This window comes from Ochotona princeps, chromosome 2 (genome assembly GCF_030435755.1).
Source record: "Ochotona princeps isolate mOchPri1 chromosome 2, mOchPri1.hap1, whole genome shotgun sequence".
Classification (NCBI taxonomy): domain Eukaryota; kingdom Metazoa; phylum Chordata; class Mammalia; order Lagomorpha; family Ochotonidae; genus Ochotona; species Ochotona princeps.
The window spans coordinates 45,936,579-45,958,719 of record NC_080833.1 but is presented as its reverse complement, the minus strand read 5'-3'; the positions used below and the strand labels follow the sequence as shown (position 1 = coordinate 45,958,719).

General features: G+C 42.0%; 1 protein-coding gene across 9 annotated transcripts in view; it reads left to right on the top strand.

The window, feature by feature from the left end:
• The window catches only part of DAB1 (DAB adaptor protein 1), a 409,353-nt gene that overhangs the window by 341,635 nt on the left and 45,577 nt on the right, over positions 1-22,141 (top strand). For 5 of the 9 annotated variants that reach the window (XM_058656380.1, XM_058656360.1, XM_058656373.1 and 2 more), the window contains 2 exons: positions 497-562; positions 5,970-6,029. In XM_058656380.1, coding sequence (XP_058512363.1) covers positions 497-562; positions 5,970-6,029 — 126 coding nt within the window. The remainder of the gene's footprint in view (positions 1-496; positions 563-5,969; positions 6,030-22,141) is intronic. The other 4 variants (XM_058656404.1, XM_058656398.1, XM_058656396.1 and 1 more) reach the window with 1 other exon arrangement.

Genomic DNA, 22,141 nt, shown 5'->3' with positions numbered 1-22,141 from the left:
AGTTCATTGTCCTTTTAGAAGACTTGGGCATTGCTTACATAAGGGATGAAAGAGCATGGGGCCTTGAATCTCTTCCAGGTTTCAGGTTTCTTTTGGACTTTGAGCCATGGGGAGCAAAGAGAGGACACTCAGTTGTGACCCACAGGTGGCCAGGTGTGGAATTCCCAGCACCCTCCGCATCAGTGCCAGAATGCTCAGACATAATTAAGAGCCCTGCTGAACGGAGAGCCTGCCTCTCCAGGTAGTCCAGAGGCACGAGGGCAGCCCTTGCTGCTAGATTGCATAGCAAACTTCAGTAGATTTTTTTTTTCTGGATAATACAGGAAGGTGCAAAAAACATTGTATTTTAGAAATCTAGTGATACCTTTAACACGTTTGCTTTAATGTAGGTTGCTTTGAATGCTCACTGTATTTTGTTTCTTGAATCCCAAATACTTTTTTCCCCCTTCTTTCTTCTTCACCTCTGACTTTTCCTCTCTGGCTGTTTCTGTAATAGTACATTGTGTTTGAGGCTGGACATGAGCCAATCCGTGATTCCGAAACAGAAGAAAACATTTATCAGGTATACAGTTGCTTGCCTCTCTTCCCATTACACCACTTCCTTGAATGCATCAATGCATGGGCTGGGCTGATGAATAATATAGGTGGGAGGGGGATTGGTCATTTCCAGGCTTTGGTGATTTGGTTTCCCTTCAGTTCCCTACCGTTCATTAGTAGTTTTCAACTGCCTTGCCATTGCAATGTTTAAGGATCAGTTGGATGCAACGTCTAAATTTTCAATGTATCTTGAATATTCTAAGCAGAAGCAAAAAATATTTTTTTCTTAGAAATGTAATAAAGTGGAGAGTTGTTATCTAACACACAGTAGGGTTCTTTATTTCTAAAAAGAATGTGTTCACCTGGAGCTGGTGCCATGGTTTAGTAGGCTAATTTTCTGCCTGTGGAGCCAGCATCCCATATGTATGCTGGCTCATGACCTGGCTGTTCCGCTTCCCATCCAGCTCCTTGGCTGTGGTCTGGGAAAGCAGTGGAGGATAGCTTAAGTCATTGGGGCTCTGAACCCTCATGAGAGACCCAGAGGAAGCTCCTGGCTCCTGGCTTTAGACTGGCTACAACCATTACCACCATTGGGGAAATGAACCAGCAGGTAGACTATTTCTCTCTCTAAGCCTCTCCTTTTCTTTCTGTAACTCTTCCTTTTAAATAAAAATGAAAAAGTCTTAAAAATGTTCTCACCAAACTTTTAAAAAAAGTTTATCTCCACTACTGAAAATAAAGTACATATTTAAACCTACATTTTGAAAACATTATTGAGGCTAGTAACTAAAAAAAAAAGTACAACTAAAGTTTATACACCTTCTCTCTAAAGAAAAAATGAACTGAACATATTTTCTGGATCATTCAATTGTCACAGATAAAGTGGGTATTTGAGTCCCATTTTACAGGGACACTGTGAAGGCAAGTAGCTCCCTCTGCCTTGTGTCCCTCTGAGTTCCCCAATTAGATTCTGCAGCCCGCTCTGTCCCTATCTAAAAATCACACTTGTTTTAGCAGCGCTGACCTCCAGATCTTCCCATCTGTCCATCATTAACAGGAAAGGACCATTTAAGTGAATGAATATTTTATCACCTTCTATTGGAAAGCTCTCTGGTCATGTTCCTTTCCTACAGGGCCAGTCTGCTGGGGTTCAATTTGCTTAATAAGAGATAAGCTCCTACGCCTAAGGATAAGGCTGAGCTTTTAAACAGTTGCTATTAGGAGCCTCATTCTTCTTCTCTCTCTTTTTTTTCATTAAAACAGTCTGCAAGTGTCTAGGAGTTATTTTACTAAGTCAGAAGCCCTGTTTCTGACATTTCTGCAGGCTCTGTGTAGTCTCTGTGTCATCCGCCTGATTTAGAGCCTCAGTTTTTTGGACTCTAAAATGGGAACAATATATTACCTGCCCCTAAAAAAGATGCAAAGATGGTGAGATCACATGAGGATGGTCTGCAACAACCCCCTTGTCATCACTAACTCTGATGTACACGCTCATCCTGTCCATCCTAGCAGGTGCTGTCAGACATGCAGAAATTGAAGCTGAATACCAGGATCTGGGTAGGAAGCTGCAACTTTACTTCTTACTCCTATTCATGTCCAGCCGTAGTAAGCTCTTAGAGGCCCAGGATACAGTACAACCACTCTTGGACGATGCTTCCCACCTGTGTTGGTAGTGACACTTGCCCGTACCTTTGCATGGCTCAGGAAAAGTGATTTTTTAAAACACTGCCAAACCTCATTGTACAAAGCATTTTCATGTTTCTCTTAATTTTCACTGTTCTGTGAACCCTGAATCAGGAAGAATAGCTACTGTGATGACTGTTTTATTTATTTATCTATTTTAAATTTGTTTATTTAATTTGTAAGGCAGAGATACAGAGAGAGAGGAGAAAGTTGCCATCCACTGGTTCATTCTCCAAATGACCATAAAGACTGGAGTTAAGCCAGGCTAAAGCCAGGAGCTTCTTCCAGGTCACCCACAGGGGCCCAAGAACTTGGGCCATGTCCTGCTGCTTTCCTAGGTCATTAGCAGAGGATCAGAAATGAAGCAACCAGGACTTGGTGTCCATATGGGAAGCTGGCACCACAATTAGAGGCTTCATTTATTATGCCATGGCATCAGGCTCCTGACAAAACTTTTAAACCTAATAAAGTCAAATCCCCAGAGGTCAGAGGCTCTGAGACCAAATTAGATTCTAAACTGTTAACAAGCATCCTATGTAAGCAAATTCTCAATTTGTCAAGTGGGCCTTTTCCTAGTTCATTTACTCAGACATCATTGTTAGTCATTCAGCATTCGTCAGATCTCATCCTTCTAAAATGCTGACTCTCTGGTCTCGGTCGCCCAGCATGTCCTTCAAGCACTTCATACTATCCAGTAATGTGTCGTCTTGTGTGTGCACTGCACTTTTCCTGTAGAGTTTTTATAAAGCAATTTAGTATGTATTTACTAATTTATCCAAAAACTTTTCACATGCATGGAGTATCTAGAGTGTGCCAAGCACCTAGAGATGTCACAATGATTATGGCAGGGACCCCCACCTTCAGGGGGTTATTGACAACCTCTTAGATGCTCAAGACAAGCACATGGGGAAACCGGGGTCAGTGAGCAAAGTGACCCATCCAAGTCACCCAGCGTGTGGCAGAGCCAAGTTTGGGAAACAGTTTTCTGGTTCCTTTCCATCTGAAATCTGGTTCTCTGAACGCCACTGTGCAGAGTGGATGGTCTGTGTAGATAGATGAACCATTTTTGCAGATATGAGAGCCAGGGTCCCACACCTGGGCATCCATGTGATGAATGGTTCATGACGAAGTCTGTCTTGGCTTAATTATTTACAAGCAAGAACAACACATTATCTTGCCCACCCTGGCTGGGCTCGCAGGCCCAGGAGGAGTTACAGTGCAGTGGGATGACTCCCTGGGAAAGATAATGTGCATTTTATGCTCCTGGAGAAGCTGATTGCTGACCTTCCCTGCACGCAAGACAAGGAGCTTTGTTAAAACAATATTCACATCCCTCCTTTTCCCCTTCCCATCACTCTCCCAGAAAAGACACCTGGCTTGACATTTCATAGGTCCTTGGGTATCTGGCAGCATTTTTAAGAAAAGGCTATGGTGGAAGTGACAGGAGTTCAGGGGAGGGCTCTTAGTGAGGCTGAGAGAGCTGGACATTGAAGAAGTTGTCCTGGCTGAGATAAATCTTAAAGGACAAACAGGCAGATTGATCTCTCACCCACAGGAGAGCCAAGTGGAAAAGCTTTTTCAATTATGCACAGTTTGGGTTTATCCCTCGCACCGCTTCTCCTCCATTTGCAGAGATAATTGAGAGGCAGCCGCGGTTCAACTGTGCTAAGTGCCCGTAGTGAGCAGTGAATTACGGGGAACAGAACGCTGTTCATTTTGCTCACTAAAGGGTGAGCTAGTAAAAACAAAAGTGAGCACTGCTAATTTATTGGCCCTCGTTAACAAGGACTCTGTAGATGTCCTCTGAGAGGATTCCTCTTCACTGGAGCCCAGTCATCAGGAGCAGAAAAAGGGCGTTTCTTCATGGGCTACCTGCAAACTAGGATTTGTAAGAACAGCCCTGAAAGCATACAGCCATGTTCACTCATGTTTCTGCAAGAACGCACATGAGCTACTGGGAATATAGGATATGCGGACCAACCAACAAACAAACAAAATACTTCATCCATGCAGAGTAGCTGTCTGTGTAGCTTAACCATCAAATGGCAAGCAGCCCAAGCTCCAGCCCTGGGTTTGCCTGCTCAGCGGCTATGGGGCTCTCACCAGGCCTCCTCTTTCACATCACTGAAAGAACAGAAACCCTGACATGATAGCCCGTTTCTAAGGATCAATGGAGAATCTGTGTAAAAATACAAATGTCCAGAAAAGTAACTGGCATATGCACTGTGCCCAGCCCATCCTATCTCACTTACATGGGAACCAAAAAGAGCTGGGTTTGAACAGCATCCTTTTAAAAGTCTTGGGAATGATTCAAACTCCTCTGGGCTTCACTTTCTGCCCTTTAAAATAGAAATGATAATACCAACATCTGAGGGCTCTCAGGGGGGAATCTTAAGATAACAAATGGTGAAAAAAACAGAGGAACTGAAAATAGGAGCTCCAGTGTTTTCTCCTGGTTTGCTGTCCTGTGCATTCTTCAGTGGTGTATTGAAAGCCACCAGGCCTTCCCTGAACACCTCGTAGGTGTGAAGCTCTTCGTATGCTCTTCAGAAGCTCTGGGTCCAGGTTCAGTGGGAAGATGAACACAGCTGACTGGTCCTGTGCTGGAGGTGTGAGTTAAGCTTCTGGGGAAGGAGCAGCCACTGAGCACTTTCAATCTGGCGTGTGGCTGCACATCGCCCAGGTTGACTCATTAGGAAAGTAGTGAACATACTCTCGTTAGCACTGTGAAATATGTCACCTGCGAACATCTGTGACATATGGATGATGTATTATCACCCCTGTGTATTCCAGCACTTGGATACCTGTGATAGCTTTACTCAGCTAAGATTAGCTTTCTCACTGAATTCCCTCCCATAGCCAGAGCCAGCAGCAGAGCTGCTAGAGGCTGTTTATGGTAGGGATGCTCAGAAGATGTTGTGTGCCCCTCAGAAAGACCAACTGAATGAATGAGGGAAGGAAAGAAAGTACTGATAAATGATAGAAGTACTGATCTTCTGGCTCATATACAAGCCATTTTGTGGAGTGAACACATTCAGTAATCATCAGATGGTTTGTTTGTGATCCCAACAGAAGCTGCATTTGGTACTACAGCATTGTGATCTGTTATATTGGGTCAACTATCCCTTATTCAAAATGTTTAGAGGAAAAAATGCTAACAGGTTCATTTGTTTTTTGCTTGTTTGTTTGGGGTTTTGATTTTGTCTTTTTGTTTGTTTGTTGATTTTGGAATGTTTGTGTGGCCTCTGCCCACAGCACATCCTCCCAAAAAAAATTTTCAGCGGGATAGTGTTTTGATTAGGGAAGCTCATAATATAATTTAAATAACCTGGATGTCAGTCTGAGCACTGAGAAATGTAAGCTCAACTAAAAACTGTTTCTAATCATTTTGAGCAAACCAAAGCACCTCTGTGGCTCTGGATTTACCTGTAGTGAAGTCATGATGCTTCCATAACATGATCCCTGAGGTCTCTGCAGTTTCCTATTGTGTGATTCCATGGAGCAGCCCACAGGCAGAGACACCCTGCAGACATTAGGTAGGTGCCCACTCTTCTCCTAGCCATCTTCCTAAGGGCAGGACCTTGGCCTGATATATACACAGTCACAGCACTGCCTTGGAGTTGCCCCCTTCATCTGGTCTCAGAGACCATTCTCACATACACTTTGCCACATGGGAGCTGGAGTTTAAAAGCCTTCTTCTTGGAAAGTGGAATGCAAAGGTTTTTACTGTGTTGAATTTTTTTCCATAGGTTCCAACCAGCCAAAAGAAGGAAGGTGTTTATGATGTGCCAAAAAGTCAACCTGTAAGTGTAAGTACTCCTCTCTGCTACTGGGCTTCCGTCATCTAGATTCACCCTGACATGGTGGAAAGGAACTGGCTTCTGCAACGAGTGTCACAGTCTGGATGGTTGGGGACTGCTTTCTGTGGCTGTATAGCACCTAAGGCAAACAAAACAGTGCCTGGGAAGGTGGACCAGACAGGATGAAAGGTTGGCCCCATGCATGACAGTGAGGTAGGTGGCTTGTGCAGACCACTCTGTTGATGAACTCAGGGTCTCAGATGTTACTATCGGAAGTCCTATCCTGGCTGGGCTTCAGCCTACCTGGCAGGAAAGCTGCCTTTCCAGTTTGACGGTAATTGAGAGTTTCAATGAGAAGACAGAAGAAGGACTCCAGCCAGGGCATTTGGGTACATAAGGCATTAGTCAAAGGTTGAGCATTGTTGATGAGACTGTGCAGAGGAGGCTTACAGAGCTTGCGAACTGCACTGAGGACAAAATCTCATGTACATGGACCTCATGAGCTGTAGGGCTTCTGGGAAGCTGAGGGAAGAAAACAAAACAAACAAACAAACAAACAAACAAAAAATCCCAAAAAGCGAAAAGACCCAGCTCTGTAGTTCCTAAGCCACTGTGAGTTCCAGAACTTGCATTTAGGACCTCAGATTGGGATGCAGAAAGCAAATGCATATAATCTAGGTAGCGCCAGGAGCCAGTGGAGGTCCTTCAGCAGCGGTGCAGGTGGGTTTGCCACCACATGTTTATGAGAACTAGAGTGTGGAGTCACAGTCAACACTCATTCCAATAGCTTATGAAAAGAGTTAAGACTTTGAAAAGGGCAGACCATTAAGCTCTTGCCCTAGCAGAGCTGTTGTGAAGCTAAAATGATAGCACCAGAAAAACTGTTAGAAGACCTGGATGCCACACTATGAGAGATATAAAGGCACTCCTGCATGTGTCCAGGTAAGATCGGTGAAAGAATTTGAAGTCTTATTCCATGAGGCACATGGAATGAATATGGAGATGGGACCCAAGGGGTTGCTGTATGCCAGAGAATGTTGGCTCAGTTCTGGGTCTCTTTGAGCCCCATGCGTGGCACCATAGGAAAGCCAAGTTGGAAGTGAGGGTGACCTTCCTGACGGTCGGGGCCCTTCAAGACTGAGACAAGTGGCATCAAAGAAGTGAGCTCCCCATTGCTGGCACTGTGCAAGCTGTGATGTGAAGGCCTCTTCTCAACAAGTGACCTGGGAGATTCAAACAGTAAATGGGTAGGTGAGTTTTCAATGTCTTCTACAGGTTGGAGATCCTATATCCTGTAAGCTGGAAGTCTTTCTGACGTATTCTTATCCTACCCTGCCCTTCCTTCTTTCTCCTAGGGAAGCTTCTTACACATCAGTATCCATTTCTCCAGCCACTCTAATATCTCTCTCCCCTAACTCTAATGTATTTCAAAGCTATACCCAGTTGTACAAAGGGATTGATTTTGAAATACTGTGTCTTGGTTTAAGTAAATATATTCCCCATCCCAGTCACATCACCTCTATACTTAACAGGTCTAGGGGAAAACAATTTCAGGATCCTAGTGCTGTCCTACAGGGCAAGCCACCCAGAGACCTCCATTTGGCCAACATGGCCAACCAGCACACTTCTGGTACGAATCTACCTGCTTCTGGTCTAACCCTCCCCAACTGCATCCCCCTCCCCCATTGTTCCAACTTCACTTCCCACTTTGCATTCTAAGGAATTGTTCCTTTGCAGAGTCAGAATACTGCTTCTTATATGCCCCCATACACTGTCACTCCACATTTAGTAACACATCTCCATCGCCAACCTCCATGAGTTTCCTGTGGTCCTTGTGTTACCAGAGGCAAATCCACAGCCTGGCACGTAGAAAACAGGAACATCACCATTGCCTAAGAAACACTTGCTAAATACATGCGTTGTTCTACCCTGTAGAAAGGATTTGTGAGAATCTCTGGTACGTTATTTTAAGGAGACGTTCTATTTATTTGTTTATTTGGTTCTTCATTCCAGAATATTACCTTCCTCTTGTTTCCACTCAGTCCTGGAGCTGGTCTGATGATGACTTTGCCTTGAGCTGTTTTTCAACATCTCTAAAAGTCTAAGGCAGGGAATAAAGAGCTGAGGTTAGAGTGTAGACATGTGAATGCAGTTGAGCTCTCTCAAAACTATCTGTAGGCTTTTTTTTATGAGTTCTCTTAATACTGAGCCTCAGTACTTTCATCTCCAAGAGGGGCTGAGAAAATAGTGAGTGTTGGGAAATATATCTCACTCGCTCATCCTTACCGGCTCTGGGATCTTCCTGCCCTCTGTTCGTTAGGCTTCCATTTGTGGGCTTGCCTTTCTAATGAGACCATATTCCCTTATGGTTTTTCTGTACTCTAAAAATCTGCCATGATCTTGTTTGCTTTCACCACCTCCCCCTTACCCAGAAGGAAAAAACAATTAGCCATACATAACCCAATGAGTGCATGTGAAGCAAACTGAGGAACATTCAGAAGTTCCTATAAAAGGCACCTGCTGTTCTGGCTTTGACCTTGCTGCTTCCTGCTTGAGTCCAGGTCTGCACAAAATCAGATGAGAGACTCACCTCTTGGGGTTGTCTTTGGGAAAGTCAGTCGTCAAACTAAAAGATGTGGCCCAATCTTTATATTTGGGCATGGCTGTCACCATGGCCACTTGCTGGATCCCCTCTGATCCTCTATGTGATCATCTGTGAAAACATAGTAGCATCTACCTTATATCTGGATCTGGACAAATAAAGAAAATGCTTCTGTAAAACATAACATCTGCCTTAAAACCTGTGTTTCAAGGAATGTTATACCAATGTGATGTTCACAGGTAGAATGAAAAATTCATCCTTCAAGACTTTCAGCTCTTCTAGTATGTTAGCATGTACTGTGACTGTGAGGATACTTCTAACCTGTGCATGGAGGAGCTGATATTTAGCCTACAGACAGGTTGCCAACATCCAACACTGGAGAATCTTGTTTCTACTCCTGAACTCACCTTCCTGCTAATGCAAACTCTGGGAGACAGCAATGAAAGCCAACAAGTCCTGAAGTCTTGTCAACCATATGTTAGACCTGGATTGAGTTCTTTGCTACTGGCTTTAGCCTGACTCAGCTTCAGATATTGTAGGCATTTGGGGAATGAACCAAAGGATGGGAATGTGTTCTGTGTTCCTTCTCTTTTTCACTCTCTCCCTCTGTCACTCTTAAAAATTTTCAAACTTCATGGAAAACAGAATTAAGTGTCTGAATTTATTTCGGATTGAAACATTTTTCCTATCCTACAAAAATTCAGTGCAAAAATTGCAATGTGTAGAAAATGTGTATCATAAAAAATGTGCATAGATTTTAATTTTTGCACCAAAATAAACTTGAATTTTTAATTCTGTTTCTCACAAATGTGTTCAAGTATGCTCATATGCATGAATATATAATATTCATATAGTATGAATGCATATTAAATAAGCTAAATTCTTCTCTATTTGTTAACTGGAAATTTTTTTCATGCAATACCTAAGAAATTTCAGTTTGTGAGATTTGAGGCTTGTTGGAGAAAGTGGTGTGTGTGTGTGTGTGCATATGTGCACGTACATGCGTGTGCACAGTAATCATTATGCACATGTGCCACTGATGCGAAATAATCCACCCCCAAACTCACTGACTTAAAGCACCCCTATTGATGGTGGCTCACTAATCTATAGATCAGCTACATAGCTCTTCTGATGGCTTCTTGTCTTTGAGCTCCTCAATCAAACAGTCTTTGGTCAACTGCAGATCAGGTTTACAGCTGTGCCCCACTGCATGCACAAGGCTGACATGTTTAGGATTGGCTGACTGCTGAGTGATGTGGTAGCCTGTTCCCCAGAGCAGACATGGACATACCCAAAGCCTTTAGAGGCTTCTCAGTGCTGCCACATTCATTAGGCTTGGGTACAGGACCTGAGGAAGAGACTATCCATTGGTGAGAATTACTGCAAAGGCTTATTGCAAAAGCAGCATGCACACAGGGAGAAGTGAGGGGGACTGTAGCCAATTATGCAGTCAGTCTACTGCAGTCTGAGTATAAAACGCTACTGAATTATGACCATCAAGTGTCTTGAAAACCTAAAATATACCATCTTCACTTATCCCACTGATTAATTTGCTGTTGCCTTTCCTGCTTTTGGCCACCATCTGGGGGGATTTCACCATGCTATTGGATGAGCCATTGGCTAACATGGCCTTCCAGTTCCCTGACCTTCACACCTGGAATCAGCCTCAGCAACATGGTTTGTAGATGTTTCCCTTTCTCTTGCCAGACTTTGTCCAGCATCCTAACCCACTCTGATATTCTTGCTGAAACTTTTCTTAGTTTTGCATTCAGGAGCCAATGGAAATGTTATTTTTCCTACTTTGTGTTTTTGGATCATTAGTGAAATTTTCTTTTTTAATGTATTTCTACTGAACTCATCAAGGGGTGGTATTTCCCAGTGGTTAAAAGCGTAGCCTCTGGGATCAAAACACATTGAATTTGATTCCCACATTCATTAGTTCCCAGTTTTCTGACTTTGGGCACTTTAGTTAGTTGAAGTCTCAGTTTCTTAATCTGTAAATTGGAGTTGATAATAATATCTGCCCTAGTGCTTTCATGTAAGGACTAAATAAATTTAAATCTGAATCCACACACAGTTTCCTACAAAGTGAGTTCAGTAAATGGGGGCTATTTTTCTGTCTTTCTCTTAGGTTTCCATGAGCTCTTAGAAGCTAGGAATCTCATTTAATTATCATTATCTCTAAAGTAACTCTTCTTGGTATTTTCAAGATGTTTGAAATTTTGATGGTGAATCCTTTCGCCCTGAACAAAACCCATGTGTCCCTGGGAATTCTCATAAACCTTGAAACTGACAATCTCCCTCTCTACACCTGTGTCCTAGAACCTCTGTCAGAAGTTCATTATCACTGATCATTGATTGAGACACTCGTACTGGCATGACAAAGTTGATATACTGGGAGATGTTGGAGTTCCAGAACACCAGAATTTAAGTGATTGTGTTTCTTAAGAGTCTCACACATCCTAGTGTAACAACAAGTTTTAGTCACCTGCAAGCCAGGTACAGACAGAAAGCAGATTCCAAAGCTTTATATCACTTCCAGATATTTACTCATTCTTGTGCCAGTTTTCATCCTTCTTGGCCCCTCAACACAAGGTAGTAATGAACCCTTCTCTTTTAGCTGTCTAGTGTAATAACTTTGGATGCAATTGTCTGCTTGCTTTAATTTAAACTTGCAAAGTCTCCTTATTTTGAGCTGAATTTCTCTTAGGACCATGCTGTTCTCCCCTCCATCTTTTTCTGCAATCTCTAATTCAAGTTAAGGGTTAATCCCACTCACTCTTGAAAATATAGCCCAGATCTTCTTTCCTGGCCAAGGCAGCTGGCAACTTTGCCCAAAAGCAAATCTCCGATTTTGTTTTGTTTTTGTCAGGGTCTTAGAAAGTCAACAGCATAAACGCCGAAATGTTGAGCTGGAGGAACAGGCTGGAGCTGGAGGGACAAGGAAGCTTTAGAAAGGAGGGACTTGAGTCAAGTCTTCAAGACTTCTTGGGATTTAAACAAGTAGCTGGGAAATGAAAGCATTTTACTAATAAATCAGTGAATCCTTCTAAGATTTGAGACATCCTATTCCCACTCAGCAGCACTCCAGCTGATTAACTTCTACCAATGTCTACAGTCCCAGGCTAGTGAAGTGCTTATTTCACACCCTATTATGCTGTGTGACACTGACCTTGGTTGAGACTGAACCACCCCAGTGAACTGTTTCAATGACACAGATCTCAACCTTAGCCTGACTAAAGTCACTTCCATGAGAAAAATGTTTTGTGATTTCTTTCTTCCATCTTTTCATACTCCATGTAATAGTCTTGTGGCTGAAAAAAGCTTTTATTCTTCACCTCATAATTGTCTAATTTAAAACCCTTTTATGTAGTTATATGAGGCATAAAAGACTTGTTAATTATCAGTAATGGCCAGTTAGTGGGTTCTAGAATTTCTTTTTTTCTGTTTGCCATCAAAAGAAATTCTTGAAAGTTTGGCATATGGCAAATTGAAAAGACTGTCAGGTTGATAACCTGAAGTTGACATTAATGTCCTTTTAATGAAGTTTCCTGAGAAATGGAATTGGCTGACCGGATCAACACTGCTCACCAAAACTCTTTCCTTATTTTTGGCATGATATTGGGTGGTCAATTCAACTTTCTGAGACTCATTTTTATCAACTGCCAAGTGGAAATGATGACCATCTTCTGCCGTCTTTGGAGCAATGCATCCAAGGGACTGGGGGGATGCATTTGGGGATGCCTGGGGAAGTGAGAATCAGGGGACAACACATATCAAGTTGCTTATACTTTGTGGACTGTTTTGTGATGAAGAGAAAAGGAACAGTGGTATAAAAATAATGGAAAATCTGGACCTAATTTGAAAAAAGGATTTCAGGCCTCTGAGCTGATTTTTGGAGGAAAGGGCAGCCTCACAGAGTAGTAAGTGTTCCACCCCTGAGAGTAGTTAAGCAGCAGATGAATCTCTCTAAGGGACTCATTTCTGTTTGTAAAGAGGACTGCCCAGTTGGATCTCAGAATAATAATTTGAACATTCTCACATTCTATGTGCCAGCATGTTCACCATGTAGGCCAGATTTCCCACATCACTGTGTTCTCACTATCTGAGCTGTCAAGGAACGTCCCCCAGCTCCCCATTCAGTCTTCAACATTGGCACACTGAATAAAATATCCCACTCTTGGGCTAATTTGAAGTGCAGCAGATTAAGCTGCTACCACCAGTATCCCATGTTGGAGTTCAAGTCCCAGCTGCCTGCTCCAATCCAACTTCCTGTTAATGCAACTTGGAAATGAGCAGAAAAGAGCCCAAGTGATTGGGCCCTAACCACCCATTTGGGAGGCCAGGATGAAGTTCCTGGTTCCTGTATTCAGCCCGGTTCACACCTTGCTATTACGGCCATTTGGGGGAGTAAACCTGAAATGAAAGATTCTCTCTCTTTCTCTATCTTTCTCTCTCTTTCTCTCTCTATCGCTCTGCTCTTTTAAATAGATAAATAATTTTAAAATTAATCTAGAAATAAAGATGTATGCTCTAAAACACACAGCAATAAGCCATGGTGTTGCCCTGTGAAGTAGTGCTTTGGATGCAAAATCCATGAAGTATTACAATGGAGTCACCACACTGAGCAAGCATTGGATACAGAATAGGTGCCAGGAAAATCTTCCAATTCTTTATAATTTTCTGCAAGGCTTATATCAGAGCATCATATTTCTCTTCTCAGTCATGTCTTTAAAAGGAACCACACTGGAAGAAGCTGCATGTAATAACACATTGATTATGGCATTAGACACCAAGCCTGTGATTCAGTTCCTTTGTTTTATAGGTCCAAGGCACTAACCATAACTAGAAGCATTGAAAGCCCAATTAACTATAGAGCAAGTAACTGGAATCCACTGGTCATCCACTAGATGCCATGAACTATCTGGGCTCTGCATCTAGGTTGTATCTTTTTCAGAAACAACACCCTGGGAGGTTGCCATCTCTTAACATAAAAAGAAACCAGGGGTTAAAGAGGTGATAAATCGTAAAGCTTATCCAGTATCACAAGGATAGTAAGCAGTACAGCCAGAATTTGAACCCTAGGTGGTTCTAATCCTAGTACCCACACAATTTTTCCTATAGCATACTGCCTGTATAATTGATTTAAAAAAACCTGACTGTTTATGTTTTGTTTATTTATACAAAAAGAACACCAAGAGGGAGAAACAGGAAGAGAGAGAGAGAGAGAGATTTCTTCCTCTGCTGATTGACTCTCCAAGTACCCACAACAGCTAGCTCAAGACTACACCAAAAAACAGGAGACCTGGATGTCTCCTGTGTGGGTGGCAAAGAATCCAAGCACACGGGCCATCATCCACTGCTTCCACAGGCATGTTATCAAGAAGCTGTATTGGAATCAGAGTGTCTGGGACTGAAACTGACACTTCAGTACAGGATGTATGTGTACTTAACCCTGCAGCATCACTTTCTCCAGCCCTGCCACCTGACTCTCACCATGTCATTGCTCAGACCCCAGGCCCTGTCTCCCATTGCTCATTTTTTTCTATGAAGCTTTCCATCATAGGGTCCAGAACCCCTTGTCTGGCTATGAGGTACTACTGAAGATTTTCAGGCATACCTGCCCCATATCTAATTCATTCCTGAACCCTCAGTATGTCTGGCAGAGTGCTTTCTTCATGTGAAGTGGAAGAGGTGTTTGTGAACCCCCGTGCCCCCACACTGAAAGGCACCAACACTGATGCTCTGAAAGATTCCTTCTTCCATCTCTGTCTGTCATCCTCCAAATGCCCTGTACATTTGTTTGATTCTGCTTGCTGTAGATTTAATTGTTTCTCCATTACAGATGTCACAGAAGTCAATCCATTAATGTGAGGAATTGCCAGAATTCTCTCTGCAATTGTTCCCTTTTCCCCACAACTCCCATCTTTTATGGGAAATAAATTTTCATTCACAATTCAGCAGTTGGTTTTTCCTGTAGTTTGAAATCTGGATCAAGATGTTGTGTAATTGGATTAAATCTCATCTGAACATTTGTCAGTTTCACTTCCTCATTAAGCACCACATTGTGGATAAATTATAATTATCGCAACGCAGTTAACATAGATGTTACACAAGAGAAGAGCGTGCTGAGGTGATGGGAGGGAATGTGATTCTGTTTTCCCAGGAGTGGAATGGAAGGCTCTTCCTTCCAGTGTTACTTAGGTGAGCTTTGTTTTAGTTATGCATAATAAAAATTGTCATCTCATGGACGCCTCAGTTCCTAGTTTTATAGTTGAGAGCAACATTAAATGGAGGCCATCCCGTTAGTCTCTCCCCCAGTGAAAGAACCCCTCAAGAAAATTTGCAGTTGGTGTGCATGGGTATTCCTGACTCTGGGATCATCCTCTTTACCTACAGTTTTCATTACTAATAAGTCTTTCATTTGTTTGAGTCCTTTAACAATGTGTATGAATTCACGCATCTATTCATTCATCAAACGTGCACTAGAAACTGTTCTTCCTACAAACAGTGTTTTATTAACTAGGGAAATAAATATGAGTCAGATGTGCTTCTTAAGAATCCTGATGGTTCCTAGGAGAAGATAGACATAGAAATAATTGCAATTCATGTCATCAAGGCTATTCACAAGATTCCATTGAAAGCATAATGGAAGAGCAGTAAAGTTTGTATACTGAGATTGAATAAGGTTTCAACCTAGGGTAATCTTAAAAACATTTGAGAGTTTGTTACCAGAGAAAGGGAGGGGCATCATTCAGGAAGAGGGAACTAAATGCAGAGAGGTACTCACAGAGAGGCTTTACATGTAAGAGCGGGACCATGGGACACCTTCATGAGAGGAGGATAAGGATGCAAGGAGATGCTGTTGCCAGCGTGTACAGGGTCTGAAATGTGTTGTCAATAAGTTGATATATGGGAAGTCACTGATACTTGCAGGTGGTGGAGTGATACTAATATGGTTGTGCTTTTCTACATCACTCTGGTGACTTCTGGCAGGTGGCTTAGCAGGTGGGGAGGCTGTTAAAAAGCTAATGCAATTATCTAAGTGTATTCATCAGAACAGAGCCATGAAAATAGACCCCATGCCAGCTAGTTTAACAGAGCAAATTTAATGTGGGTAACTCTTTACCAAGGTGTTAAAAAAGAGGGGAACGAACAGATGGTGGTGGCAATGTTTAGTAGTGGTCTGAGTGACTACTATTCCAAGGGCAGAGCCCAGGATCTGGGGCTGCCAACAGCCAGTGAGATCATAGAGCAAGCTGCCCAGTGGGAATCATGATCACAGAAAGAAAGCTTGCTTGATAGAAGCTAAACACGCAGAGGAGATGGACACTGCCAGAAATTCTCCCCAAAGAGAACCAGAGCTTCGGTCTTCCTCCCTCCCACCGTCCCTTTTCCAGCCACATCCCTGGTTGACTATGCCCAAGTAGAAGTGGGTTGGCAATGGAATTTATAGGCATCAATCTCCCAGATGCAGCAGAGAATATCTGCAGCAAAGCCAGATTTAAGGCCAAAGATGGCAAGGCAGGTGAGAACCACTGTGGGGCTGTGCTTGAGGGAAAGCTGCACAGAGGAAAGAGGAGTGGTGAGCTGAAGTGTATAACTAGGATAGATGTGGAAGATCTTGCTGACCTGGGAGGTGAGATGAAAGTGAAACCTAAACCACCTCTAAGGTGACAAGCTTTGGGAAATCAGGTAACCAACTGCCACAGCCCAGGTGCCCCGTCTCCTCCATTATGGCCTGTCTCATTTGCATGCACAGAGGTTTATGTCTGTAACTTCTGAGAGACTTTATATTATCAGCCATCCTTTCCACTATCTTCAACTTCCAGCCCAAGACATTCCTTTTGTTCTTAGTCCATGATCATACTTGAGTTGTGTCTTAATTTCCTTTTAAATGACATCTGAATCTTCCAAAGCTGAAAACACAACCTTGTCAATTGTGGGATCCAGCAGTGCTTTATAAAGGTCACTGTGCATTCCACAAACATATTTTCCAAAAGTGCAAATAGGCAAAGTGGCTGCCTGTGTCTTGTTACTCATCTGTATATTAGAAGAAAGCATGGACAATGGATCATTGTACAACACAAGTAGACATTGTGATCCTCTGATGTACTACTTGCTGCTGGTCGCCTCATGAGTAGTCCTCAAATATTTCACAAAACCCAGGACCCTGTATTTGTCTGGAATGTGCCAATTCTGACAGATAAATATAAGCAAATAAATGAACAGATGTGGTTGAAGATGATTTGGAAGCCCAGGACTTACCCATTGGGAAGACTTCCTCATATTCACTCTAAAGGACAGGAAGTTCCAGAAGGGAAGAGACCCAGAGAGGGAATTGTGATAGCCACTGTCCAAAAGAACTCACTCATTAATAATATGGATGTGGAAGTGTGGAGGTTAGATGAAGAGATTCCCTGGGATAGTCCCCATCTGTGACTTTGTTCTATGAACACCAAGTGGAAGGGTATAAAACAGCTGAAAGATACCAGGAATTTGAAGTTAGCCAGAGCCTGATAATGCCTGATTGTGTGTATGTTAGGTAAATTGCTTTGGTTTTGGATTTGTAGTGACAAGTTATGAAATTGTAGAGAGCTACTTCCCTGGGTTATTGTACAGATTTGAAAGAGCTATAGTTACTTGGCATAGTACGGTTATTTGGCATAGGGTAGATCCTAAATGGAAGGCAGTATGGTATTGCAGTTAAGAAAATGAGGTTTATAGTCTCATTCCTTGAGCTTGAATCTTTCTTCCTTAAACATCAACTGTGCAACCTTGAGCAGATTTTCATGTTTCTCTGTGTCTTGGTGTGTTCACCAAGGATAACGTCTATGGTGCCAAACGCATAGAGTTCTTTTGATAACTGAATAAGATAATGTAAGACACATGTATCACCACATGGCTTAGAGTAAGTTTTCAGAAAATGTTAATTATATTATTGTTAGATTATTACATGGAGATCATTTTATCAACTGATTTAAGAGACAGAAGGATGATTAAGACTTGGCCCAGGCACTAGGTGGTTTTTAATCTACTGGAGGGACTATGTTGGTCTGAGCTGCATTAGAGTGCATGCATTTCCTTGTGCCCAAGCAATTTCGTCAGCAAGACCACACTTACCTTGAGAACCCTGGAATAGGCCTGAACAGTCATGGAAGAAACGTAGCAATATGGCTGAGTCTTACTCAGTTACTGGAGAGGACATCCTGTATATTGCAATCTACCAACGTCTCATTGAAGCCACACATGGCTTTTCCACAGTGTATGTATGAGGGAAATACCATTTTCCTTCTTATTTTCTCATAATGCTATCAAACCCATCATGAAGGCTCCACTCTCATGACTTCATCTCACCCTGATTACTTCCCAAAGACCCCATCTCCAAATGCCATCATTTTGGGAGTTAGTACTTCAACATAAGGACTTTGAAGCAATAAAAACACTTCATTCTTTTAACAGGTAGTAATAACAATCATAGCTACCAAATATTGATAAATTCCTAAGCAAGAGATTGCTCTAAACACTTAATATGCCATTTAAGACTCCAAAATAAGTAGGTCTCTTCTACCTTGTACAGATGTTGAAGATGAGAGAAGTTAAATCCTATAACACAGCTAGAAGAGACACAACTAAGAATCCAATCTTCCTTTCTTTGACACTAAAACTAGGTCGATCTAGTGTATCATCCAAGTTTGCATACTTTTAAAGGCAAAAAGTGAAATCAGGAAAATAAGCATAAACAGTCACTGTCTTGGGCAAGCAGAGTCTAGAATTGCTGCCATTCCCCATGCTGGTGAGTGTCCTTCTTGCTGGGAAAAGCTGCCCCAAAGACCAGAACGTTCCAAACACAGGTAGGAGGCTTCTGTCCATGCTGTCCCTGAAGCCCTTTACCCTCACAGCATTGCCTGTGTGAAGCAATGACCATACCACCTCCAACATCCAGGGTTCCTGCTGCATGCCAACCCCTTCAGTGGGCATCAATCAGATTACTAGGAGATCTGATGCATGGGAAGAAAATATGATTCAGGGGTGTCTGCTAACTGCTGTTCCTGCTGCTGTGGGCCTGCCATTATTCCTGTAATATAGATCATTAACATTCACAGAAGCTTAACTACAGCAACTCTAATGAGCAGAACTGTAATATACACTTTCTTCATAAATATCCATTGATGCTGACACTCATGCACTCTCAGTATGGTAATTCAGCTTTGCTGGATAAATCATCTTGTGAGGTTCTTTCTCCTTAACTGCCACTGTTAGCGGTTGCCGAAGAATAATGAGCAACTCTACTTTTAAAAAAGAGTGCAAGAGCTAAATGAACAACCATAGGAAATGAAAAAACAATATATTGGTGACAATCCAAAACTGAAAGGAGCAAAATTCCATTTTGCAGTGACTTAGAAAGGAGACAAGAAACCATTATTTGTTGAGCACTTGCAAGGGTCCAGGGGATCTGTTTAGTACTTGGCAAGCCATATCTAGTTCAGTGATTCCAGAGACTGCATTACACAACTCATTTGTGACACCCTTGGAAACTGTAATTCCTTGGGCCCCAGTCATACAGATTTGTTTTTGTACACATCAGTTTGGTATGTACTTCTATATGCAGGGATATTTACAAAACACCACAATGGATTCTGATCTTCAACTAAGTGCATACAGTTTAGTTAACATGAGAGCACTTATGGAGAAGATGGAGGCTGAGACACAAAGGGAAGAAAGTCATAATCTTTTGCTACTCTACATGTGGATAAGGAATATCTCACGTAAGGCGGCACTGACTCTCATTTTTCACAGTACCTTCTACCTCCTATTTTTCTTTTTACCATGGAGTTTTCTAGCATGTCCCTGTGTTTTGTCTTAGCAAGTTAGCAGCAGCATTGTCCTCCATAGTAGCATTCCTTTTTCTTAACATTGCATCCTGTCAGCCCAGTGATAAAAAATTTTACCTCCCTTATCATAGATTTTTCAATCTTACAACTTTTTCTCTTTGTTTTTATCATTGTTGTTGATTTTCCTGTCATTTAGGAGATTCTAGTCCCCTTCCTGCTCTCATTGTTGTAAGATCTGACCTTGGTCCTCTTAAGAGGATTGTGTTTTGCTTTTGTAGGATAGATGCCAACCCCTGATGGCTGATCTTTCAGAACTCTTGCAACTCAAAAGCATAGGCCATTTTATCCCCTTTTTCTCCTCATGGTAGCATAACAGTTAAAACATCATACTCTAAAGTTATCCTACTTCAATGAAAATACTAACTCTACTATTAACTTTGTGATCCTGGGGAAGTTAATTAACACTTTCCTGCTTCAGTTTTACCTTTTGAAAATAAGGAAAGCAATAGCACGTACATTTGTTGTGATAATGAATATAGTCAAATATGAAAACATTTAGGATAGTGTCAGGTACAGAGCAAGTTCCATCACAGCATCAGCTGTAATTACTGTCTTACATAACTCCTGTGTAGGCAAAAAAAGATGAGGTCATAATATTATGATTTGTTCTCCCCCTTCTTTAGCCCAGAATGAACTGTTTTTGTCTTCTTTATGGATCTGCCACAATCAGAAAAATGATCTCCAACACTGTGACACAACAGAAGAGATTTGTATTGCATTTAATACAAAGGCTCTTTCATAGTACAGATATTACAAAAATGTGAATGAATGGTCTCTACTTTTGGTGTCTATGCTAAAGATCTCATCAATTATGCATTTCCATTGCATAAGTACATGATTCCTGAAGATAAAGTTCCAGTGCCAGAAACCAGAGTGAAGACTCCCGGTGCTAGTATATAGAAAGCGTCTCTCCCTAGCTTTTACAATTTTTGTGTAAGTGGAAGGTATTTGCAAGGACTAATCTATGGTGGCATACACACTGTTCTTTTTAAGCATTAATTCTCTCATCCATTTCAAAAATATCATGTCATACCCACAGTGTGCAAAGTGCTGTGCTAGGCCCTGGTGTAACAGAAGTCAGTAAGACCCATTCCTTACCCTACTTACCTTCCACAACAGAAGATGGTTCATAGACAAGTACCCAGACAGAACAATTAGTGCTCATAACAAAACCAAGCAAGGCAAGGTGACAAGAATCTACAGGCTTCCTCTGTGTCCAAATAAATAGAGAGCATAGACATAAGGAGGTGACACGTGAGCTGAAATTTGAGTTTGGAGATGGAGAGTGTTCCAGGAATAGGGAAAGGAAGCCTTGTGATTTATGGGAACCCGCAGGAAGTCCATGCAGAGCAGAACCTGATGGGGGAGGGGAGGAGAGTGGTGGAGATGAGAGTGGGAAAGATGGGTAAGAGCCCCAGTGTTCATGATCTCACACGCTGTGGTAAAAAGTTGGGTATTATCCCAAGTACAATAAAACATCACTTTCCATACCATGGAAAATAAACTAAATGACTTTTAATAATAGTCTAAGGCAAAGGAGAGAGCTGTAGAGGATATAGAGAAAAGCAGGCAGGTTTGGGATGTGTTGTAGAGGCAGAACTGGCATTTCTTCAACAGAGTAAGCACGTGAGAGGATAACCAGCAAATGTAGGACTTGAGCATCTAGGTGTGAGTCAGTGGTCTTTACAAAAACAAGGAGACAAGGAAAGAATAAGTTTGGGAATATCAAAAGTTCTTTGGAGGTGTTAAACTTGAGAAGTCAAAACATATGGGATGCAGTAACTTCAACAACTGTTACCAAAGGGGCAATAACATCGTGTATTGGCAAGACTTCTAGCAGCACAGAATGTCCCAGCAAGCTTCCACCCTTGAATGGCTGATACATTGCGCTAATATGAGAAACTTTAGGGTCAGAAGAAAATAAAATCCAGACATCAGATATGCTGGAAAAGCAGCTCATTCCTATTCCTGTAACTTTCTGGAGCATTTTCCTAATATTTCTTAATAGTGAAAAACAAAGCCATTTATCTTAATTGTGAAGTCCCATTTGGTTCAGTGACAGGGTGGATATGACACGCTTTCTATTATTTATAGTAGTGAATGCCAGATGTCTGTGTGTGAGTGTGTGTGTGTGCGCACATGCATGCATGTGCATACTATGCATTTGAAAGCACCATATGGACTGTCATACACCCATATTATATCATGCTATCGCCAAGTTTCTCTCTGTTCGGTTTTCCATTCCAATGTGTAAGCAGTTTCATCCATTTATTCATTGTTTCTTAAAATATATCAATTTAATGTAGTTTCCCACTCTGTACTAGCTCCTGGGATATCTAGGCATTAGGACTACGAAGATGAATAAGACAGTTGCGCACGCAGATAATTTAGATTCTCCAAGGTCATGATGTGTGTAGAGACGAGAGAAAGTAATCAGTTGATATGTGTGATGCCCAGAGGAGGTCACCTAATCCATCCTGAGGACTTGGTGGAAGGCTTCGAAAAGGTGGGTCTCTAGAGATGAACGAGGATGAAAAGGGCAGTCAGTTAGCAGGAATATCTAAAGCCAAGGCCTGAGATAACACTTAACAACTTGTTCACAGGGCATGTGAGCTGATTGACCC